General features: G+C 48.6%; 1 protein-coding gene across 1 annotated transcript; it reads left to right on the top strand.

Moving 5' to 3' along the window:
- The first annotated feature begins 5,044 nt into the window (after positions 1-5,044).
- Positions 5,045-5,553, top strand: PIRT (phosphoinositide interacting regulator of transient receptor potential channels). Its single transcript, XM_003416791.3, has one exon. The coding sequence runs from the start codon at positions 5,140-5,142 to the stop codon at positions 5,551-5,553; it is 414 nt and encodes a 137-aa protein (XP_003416839.1). The 5' UTR covers positions 5,045-5,139.
- Positions 5,554-9,363: the final 3,810 nt, after the last annotated feature.

Raw genomic sequence — 9,363 nt, 5'->3', positions numbered from 1 at the left:
TGTGTGTTAAGAGTAGAACTGTGCTCCTCCATAGATCACCAGGACTTTCTTCCACGGTGCTACCATGTAGGTTCGAACCGCCAACCTTTAGGTTAGTAACCTATTACAAACTGCTTACGCCACCCAGGGATCTTTCACTACCTCTAAAAATCCCAAACCCCTTGCCAGCGTTGTCAATTCCGACCTATCCAAAATAACTTTGGATGCCATTTAGTCCAGCTTCTTCATTCTACAGGTGAGAAAACAAGGACTCAAGATAGTGACAATCACAACTGGGGCCATCTCCTGAGCACCTGTAATGTGTTAGACAATGTAACAGTGCTTTATGAAATTTGGTAGTCACAACAACCCTGGAGAGAGATACCCTATTATTTTTATTTTACATAGGGGATTAGTAAACCTGCCCAAGGCCCCACAGCTTATAAGGGGCAAAGCTGGCTTCAAACAGTGGTCTCACTGGTGCCGGAGACCTCATCTTTCTATCACCCTCGGCCACTACAAGTAAGCTCAGTGACGTGCAAGAACTTTGAACCAGTGAGCCTGACTCTTCCTTGCACGGTGTCCCTCTCACAGCCTCCTCCTGCTCACATTGAGAAAGAGAGAGAAGATGGCACAGTCCTCAACCTGCCCAGGGCAGGAGAATGCTTCTCCTTCAGCCACTGCCTGGGAAATGCAGCCCTGCCACCCATTCGCTCTCCAAGAACCATCTCCCTCCAAGCAAATCAACTAAATTAACGGTTTTCATGGGCCATTACAATTTCATATATATATATATATATATATATATATATATATATATATATATATATATATATATATATATATATATACACATACACTGAAGCATATACCCAATTTTTTATCTTGGCAAATACAGATACTAACAGAACCAACAATCAACCTCCATCATGGCCATTTCATAAAATAAAAAATATTTCAACACCAAAAAAAGAAGGACAAAATCTCAGAATAACAGTCCTTTCAACTGACTAGATGTAACATTATGGAAAACTTAGACCATCATTCCTATTGCTCACATTGGGAGCTGTGGATCAGTGTTGTTGGTTGTCGTCGAGTCAGCTCTGACTCATGGCGACACCATATACAACAGGACAAGACGTTGCCTGGTCTTATGTTATCCTTACAATCGCTGACATGCTCGAGTCCACAGTTGCAGCCACTGTGTGTTTTGAGTGCCTTACAATCTAGGCGGCTCCCCTTCCAGCACTATATCGGACAATATTCTGTGATCCATAGGGTTTTTACTGGCTAATTTTTGGGAAGAAATTGCCAGGCCTTTCTTCCTAGGCCTTAGTCCAGAAGCTCTACTAAAACCTGTCCACCATGGGTGACACTGCTGGTATTTGAAATACTGTTGGCATAAATCCCAGCATCATGGCAACATATAAGGAACCATACTGTGACAAACTGATAGATGCTGGTGGCAATCAGAGTTAGGGATAATTGTATATTCACATCACTGTATATTCAGTGAGAAGCTACTTTACTTCAGGGGGGACCCCAAAGTAAAAAATTCAGAAATTCTCATAGTTGAAGGGACCTCAGAACTCATGCAAACCAGCCATGGTGTAGTGCAAGGAGCTTTGAGTCCAAAGACATCGGCTTGAATCCCAGTACAGCCGACATGAACTTTGGGGCTTTGGCAAAGCTCCACAGTCTCACTGGGCCTCAGTCCCTGTAAAATGGGAATAAACTAATGACCTCCTCACAGGGCTAAAGGATAGAGGGCCTATTAGTTCCAGCCTCCCCTCTCTCAGAATCCCAGAACTGGTTATCCCTGGAAAGTGGTCCCCTCCGCCTCCAGTTGAACACTTCCTGTTCACACCCCAGAGGGCAGCTCTCATCAGAGCTGGTCCTTCCCTGCCTAGCCCAGCTCTGTTCTCTGGTACTACTGAGAATTGCTATATTTCAACTTCTCTGTAACAACCTTTCCAACATCTAAAACCAATAATCATGGTTATCCTGAGTCGTCACTGCAAAGTGGTAAAAATGGCTAAGCCAGTTGCCATCTAGCTGATTCCAACTCGCGGTGACCCCATGTGTGTCAGAGTAGAACTGTGCTCCATAGAGTTTTCAATGGCTAATTTTTTTCAAAAGTAGATTGCCAGGCCTTTCTTCCAAGGTGCCTCTGGGTAGACTCAACACTCCAACCTTCTCATTAGCGGATGAGTCTGTTAACCATTTGCACCACCCAGGGCTACCTACCCAGAAATGACAAAACAGCTTGCAATAACCAATGCATTTCCTGCTAGAATTTCATAAAAATCTCTCTTTTCCAGTTGCTGCCTCCCCTCCTTTGCCTCCCTACAGCACACAGTGGGAAAGGTCACTTTAAAAATGACTACTTTGCTTATGCAAATATACTACAGGATAGAAATGGGGGCAAATACCTGGGTGTCTTTGCTATAAAAACACACCTTAGCATCTTTCAAAGTCTTGTGTGTCAGGGAGTGGCAACACCTGTCCAGAGCTTCAGGTCTGTGCTGCCTTTGTGGGGAAAGGGAGGAAGGAGCAATGACATTCGAAATTAACATCACAGGAGGTGTCGGAGGAGAAACCACTCACTGAGGACTCTTCTCCTGGAAGTAAAGAGGAAGGGGCACGTTCCAGAGCTTAGGGACTCAGTGGCCACCAGCTGGAGACACCATCTCTTTCATTTCAAGCTGTCTTTTACCTAGCGACCAGAAACAGTTTCCAAAAGCGAACCCTCCTCAAAACTGGGTCTGACTCTAGCCCTCCAGCCAGCATTGTACTTGGCCTAGGGAGGAGGGATTCCCTGTGACTGGGGGTAGATAACACACCCTCCCCAACAGAAACCTCTTCCATCACACTCACAAACAGGTTTATTTGTAAGTGGTAATTTGAGCGGGATCTGAAGTAGCCTGACAGGAAATAAAAGAGAAGAGGGAGAACCCTAGGATTCCTGGAGGCAAGAGCGTGGAAGACAGGGAACCAGAAAGGAGAGGGTGGAGAGAGCACCACTTGCGGAAAGCTAGCCCAGGCTAGGTCCCCGTGGACAGAAGTGAGACAGTATGTGACCCAGGGTACAGGAGGAAGGGGTGGTCAGCGAGAACTGAGAGCAGAGCTGAGAGCTTACCACAGAGGAGACACCACTCCCTGTAGGAAAAGCCTGGGCTGTACAAGGGGCTGGGCCCTGTAGCACTGGAAAGACAGCTAGGTTTGTCTTAGTGGTCAGTGAAGGGAGAGAAGAGGGGAGGGAGAAAGATAGAAGGAGGGAGAGAATGAGGGAAAAAAGAAGGAGGGAGGGAGGGAGGGAGGGGCGGAGAACGTGTGAAAGAGGGAGGGAGAAGGAAAGAGGAAGGAAGGAGGGAGATTATGAGGGAGGAAGGGAAAGGAGGGAAGGAGAGAAAGTGGGAGGGCAGAACAAAGAAAGAGAAGGAGATATGAAGGAGAGAAGGAAGAAGGGAGAGAGAAAGAGGAAGACAGGGAGGGGTTCATTTGTTCGTTCACTTACTCATTCTATCAAAATATATAAAAATCTTTGGGGTACAAATCACTGTACTAAACACTTTGGAGACAATTCAAAATTAATTGGGGCAGTGACTTGGTAAAAAGGCAGGGTGCCTGAGCTCTCTGGGCCTCTCCATCCTCTCAAACAAAACCTGCCTTCAGGAAAGTAGTGAATATTGGTCATTTATATCTTAGTGTCTGATTGTAAATACGTAGGCATTTGCACTCGAACCCATATTTCTGATTATGGAATGAAAGGCTTTAATCCCACATTAAAGGAGTCTGAGGTAGCACGGCGCTGGTGCTTGTATTTGGCAGGTAAGTGATGCCTGTCCGCAGCTCTGAAATTGCTCCTCACAGGCGACCTTCCACTTCCCCCTGTGTGGACCCAGAGATGAGAGAGCCCCAGTCACTGAGAGCTATGCTCATGGGCTCCAGGTGAGAAACTGAAACGAGCAGTTGAGTTGGATTCCATACCTTTATGGGCCTGAAGGAGTCCCTGGGCGGTGCAAACGGTGAATGTGCTTGTCTGCTAACTGAAAGGTTGCTGGTTCGGGTTCACCCAGAGGAGCCTCGGGGGGAAGACCTGGTAATCTACTTCCGAAAAGTCAGCCACTGAAAACCCCATGGAGTGCAGCTCCACTCTGACACATGTGGGGTCACCGCGAGTTGGAGTCACCTCGACGGCAACTAGAAAGTGCAGGCCTAAAAACAGGAAGTTGGAAATGTGTCTGGGTGCGATTAATGCGGAGGGTCGGAGAGAGGAATATCCGAGTATTAGAAGGCTGTGCTCTGAACCTGAGGCATCGCTGTCCTGTGCTGACAAAGCACATAAAATCCCAGGCTGTACTGAAAGCCTGGCATTTTAGGAGCAAGAACAGACTGGGTTCAAATCTTAGCTCTGGCAGCTTCTTACTCTGTGATCTTCAACAAGTTGCTTCATCTCTCTGGGCCTTAGTTTTCTCATCTGTAAAATGGGGCTAATGCTTACTTCACTGGTCCCTGTAGCATTTGATTTGATGAAGGAAAAAGTGATTTGCACTAAACACTGCACTGTACCTGGCACGTTGTGGGCACCACACACACACACACACACACACACGCACAGTGTCACTATCCTCATAGGCAATGAATGATATTTATGGAGTGCCGCAATATGCTAGGCACTGTTCCAACACATTCCATGCATTGACTCATTTAACCCTTCTAAAAACCCTATGAGTTAAGTAATAGCATTATCCCCATTTTATAGATAAGTAAACTGTGATACAGAGAGGTTAAGTAACTCACCCAGGATCACACAGCTAAAAAGTGGTCAAATCCAAAACTAAGATGCCATCCAATACACAGTAAGTCTACGTTATTGTGTTTTTAAATGGTGCCTCTGCTTCCTATTTTAAATACTAAAAGTGGTTGATTAGAATATATTTGTCTCACACAAGGAAAAACCATACCAGCTTGGGTGGTTTCTTCTTTATGTGACTCTTTTCTGGTTTTCCTTTTGGCCTTGGCACAAAATCCATATATGTTCTCCCTGAGAGCCAGCCTGGAGATGGGTGCTGAGCACGGGAAGGGGTGTGTGGTTTCCTTTGACTTCACCTTTGTGTCTACCTGTTGCCAGTCCTAGGTGCCTGGTCCTGAGGAAGCATGACGATGGAGGCTCTCCCCAAGGCCCTGGAGGTCGATGAAAGGTCTCCAGAATCCAAGGATCTGCTGCCCAGCCAGACGGCCAGCTCTCTGTGCATCAGCTCCAGGAGTGAGTCTGTCTGGACCACCACCCCCCGGAGTAACTGGGAAATCTACCGCAAGCCCATTGTCATCGTGTCTGTGGGAGGCGCCATCCTGCTCTTTGGTGTGGTCATCACCTGCTTGGCCTACACCCTGGACCTGGGGGAGAAGAGCAAGACCATCCTCAAGATGATAGGGCCTGCCTTCCTGTCCCTGGGACTCATGATGCTGGTGTGCGGGCTGGTGTGGGTGCCCATCATCAAAAAGAAGCAGAAGCAGAGACAGAAGTCTGTTTTCTTCCAGAACCTCAAGTCCTTTTTCCTGAAACGCTGATGGGGCCTCATTCTTTCTTCTCACCGTCACCCTGCCACCTTGACCAGGAAGAGAAGTTTTGATGACCAACATCTAGCATCCTCATCTCCCCAGTGGGCTTTGCCATAAAAATGGTCCAAACAGACCCTCTTCCTGGCCCTGAGGGAAAGAGAGAGCTCAAGCACCCCTCTATGTGGACCAGGAACTTTGCTGGGCATGTCACTCTTAGCCTCTCTGTTCTCACTGATGCTTCCTGTAGATCTTGGTGGTGGCCATCCGTTCTCATTGCTCTCATCTCTGCTCATGCTTCCAGCATCATTCATCTCTCTGCCAAGTGCTATGCATGCTGGGAAGTTCCTTAGGGGTGGGCTGTGCCCCAGGGAGAACCTCATGTTTACATGTCTGAGTGCCTGAGTGGGACGGCTGGATTCCACATCATGTCCTTCTAGAACTGACCAGAGGAGGGTCTTCAGATAAGACAGGAGGAGAGCTGAGTTCTCACCCACTGGGTTTGACAGCCCAGCTCCTGAAGGACGTTAGATGCCAACATGCATTTCAAGAGACTGGACAAGTCACAAGTATCAAACATTCCACAGACTGAACAGTGAATGAGGGCCTGGGATCAAACACCTGGCACATCCTCCTGGACATGGCTCTGGGAGTCAGCCAGTCAAGGAGGTTCGATTCCCACTTATATAGTATTTACCCTATGGCAGTAGGGTACGCTAGGGGATGTCACAATTTCCCCTTGACCTCCTGACCCCTTCCCATTTGCTCCTCTGCCCTCTGAATTTGGCAATTAGCTAAGGACAATGCACGTTGCCCTAACTGCTTCTCTCCCCCACCCCTGTCTCTGCCCACCAGTTCTAGAATAGCAAGATACAGAGCTGCAGAGGGACCATGTAAGATTCTTCTCCTTCTCGTCTTCATTAAGAATCAAAACTGAGGAGGTCAAATTCCAAATCTGAATAGTCTGTAGGTTTCCAGAGATGGAATTCACTTTAGAAAATCCCAGCCTCTGCTTTCCGGGCTACCACCCTCCAAACAAGAGTCCGTATTTACTGAGTTCCCTCTTCTGGGCCAGGCCCGGAGCTAAGATCAAGACAGAGGTGGTCCCTGCTTTCATCTTGCTTTCCAAAGGAAGAGAGACAGCCGATTAAATATAACAGAGTATCCAGTGCTGCCTTCTTGGTGGGGAAGCGTGGGTGGTTGTGGGAACACAGGAGGCATCTAATCCAGACGTGGGAGAGGGCAGAGAGGTTCCTGGGGGCCACTGAGAACAAAAAGCAAGGTTAAGAGCTAGCAAAGAGGGGAAGGGAAAAGCATCGCAAACAGCAGGAATGGCATATGAAAAAGCTCAGAGGAAAGAGAGACCGCGTTAAAATTAGGAACTACACAGACGCTTCCCCAACCTCCCAACTGTTTTGTGTCACCCCCTCCCTTGGTTTGCTTCCCATCTGCTTCTCCAAGTGCCTTACATGCGGCTTCTCCTGGGGGTGCACTGGGGCCTCATGGAGTCTGTGGTAGAGACTGGAAGTGGGTTTCCAGAGTGCCCCGGTACTATTCCCGTCCTACCAAGCAGAGAACACCAGTGAGGTAAGCACTCCTGACACTTAGGACTTCCTGTAGCAACTAAGAGGCCCTTAAGTGAAAGATCAGAAAGTGCTACCTGGGGGAGAACAAGCCGTGCTGCTCTGAACCGGGCCAGAGGCCCCAGCAGAGAGAGTTTGATAATGAGGTCGGAAGAGTGATCCTCTTAGCTTAGGCTGACGCCTTTTGACTCCTCAGCCTTCTGGTCTACCCCACAGGTCTTCACAGCAACCCTCCTCTTTCACAGGCCTCCAAGTAGCTCTACCCTTCATAGGGTGGTTCCTTTTGCAAAGTCAGAACCCAACCTTGTTTCCTCTGCATTGTGTGAAATCCCAGGAGGTAGACCTTGAAGAAGGCACCTGTGTCACCAGAGATACCTCCCACCCACCCACCCAAGATGGCAGAGAGCTCCTCAGAGTTTGGGGAGCCTGTAGCCTTTGAGGCTCACTCAGAATGGTCCTGAATGGTCTTCCATTTAGACACATGGCAGTGTGACCCTGTCTTCCTGTCCATCAGTTAAGTTGCCTGCACAGGTGGGTCAGGCCCAGCCACGGAGATGCTGCAAGTGCTTTGTCGCTAGCTACAGTCTCAGTGCCCCAAGTGACAAGGCTTGCAGATCATTTCCTTTCTTCCTACCTTCATGTAGATCCAAGACTGGCCCTATAATATTGCTCTCCCATTCCTCCATGCTTCCTTAAATGGGAGCAAACAGGGTAGGATCATAGCTAGCTCCCTGGGAATGCCGCACTCCCCGTGTCTCATTTAATCTGCCCAAGGAGAGCTTGCAGGCTGGGCACATCTGTGGGAGGAGGGCCCATGTGGCTGCCGCTGCCATGTATTTCCTGAAGTTTGGGGACCACCACTGCTCTAGAAGCTGTCCAAGTTCTGGATTCATCTTGCAGCCTCCAGCAGTATCTGCCACACGCCCTGCTTCTCAAGCTAGTTCCTCGGCACCGAGAAGGTTATGAGAAAAGATGCTGAACATCGTGCATCCTCACCGGGAACGCCCACACAGGTGTGGGTCTGGGAACACGCCAGGGTCGCACTGAGGCAGGACATCATGGACCCTTTTGCCGAAGCCCATGGGCCGTGGCAGCCTGAGGTATGGGTGTGCCCAGTCTGTGAATGCAACTCAGGTTCGATGCCACATTTCTGAAAAAGGCAGTCACCCACCATGAATGCCTGTGGACTGAAGGATAGGGCCAGCATCCATGTTCTCTGCTAACTGGATCGTGTTATCTTACCCAGAGCTATTCTGGTTGGGAGGGTTTGGTTTAACCTGAGGCCGAGAGGAATCTGTGTAATGTTAAATTGGATTATATTTAACAGTGTCTGCTATGCTTTCATTCTGTTGCATCAGAAATTCCAAGGCTGCATATACTAATTCATTCTTCTAAAATGCTCTCCCTCCCCTCCCCTCCCCTCCCCTCCCCACATGGCCCTCTCCCCAGAGTGCTACCTGGGAGAAAGAGGACGATGTGGTTTTCCTGCATGGTTCCTTGGCCCCTCATAGGAGCTGGTGGCCCTTCCTCTGACAGGCTCACAGGGACAGAGTACAGGTGCAGGAAGGAGAGATCCCTGCAGGCCCTGACTTCCCATCCCACAACCCAAGTATCAAAATAAGAGATATGGGAAAAGAGCCTTCCAGAGCCAATTAGTGGTCCAGGATGGAGCAGGAAGTCTCTCCAGGGTCAGCCTACCAATAACTGCCCCATGAAGGTTGGTAGTTCACTCCCCAGGACCTCTTGGCTTCCTTCTTACTTCTAAGCCCCTTCTTCCTTCCTCCTGGTCCAGCCTCTTCAGCTTCTCCAGGACTTCAATCCTGACTATTTTCTACTTGGCTCCCCAGAAGACTCACATGTTCTTGACTTTCTGCTGCGGGCTCTAGCTTGCTCTGTCTCTAAAGTCAGAGAAGATGGTATTGGGTCTGGAGGAGAGAGAAAAACCAGTTGCCGTTGAGTTGCCCCCAGCTCATGGCAACTGCACATATGTCAGAGTAGGACTGTGCCCTATAAGGTTTTCCATGACTGATTTTTCGTAAGCAGATTGCTAAGCCTTTCTTCTGAGGTACCTCTGGGGAGACATGAATCCCCAACCTTTAGGTTAGCAGTCAAACGCGTTAACTTCTTACACTACCCAGGGACTACCTGTACAGAGCACAAAACAAACAAAAAAACAAAACTGTTGCCGTTGAGTCGATTCCAAGGAATAGCAACCCTATAGGACAGAATAGAACGGTCC

The sequence above is a fragment of the Loxodonta africana genome, chromosome 18 (assembly GCF_030014295.1).
Source record: "Loxodonta africana isolate mLoxAfr1 chromosome 18, mLoxAfr1.hap2, whole genome shotgun sequence".
Classification (NCBI taxonomy): Eukaryota; Metazoa; Chordata; class Mammalia; order Proboscidea; family Elephantidae; genus Loxodonta; species Loxodonta africana.
This window is presented reverse-complemented; position numbering and strand designations above follow the sequence as displayed.

Bases quoted from the DNA above. Each gene is read 5' to 3' on its own strand.
- PIRT (XM_003416791.3), top strand. From the start codon at position 5,140: ATGACGATGGAGGCTCTCCCCAAGGCCCTGGAGGTCGATGAAAGGTCT.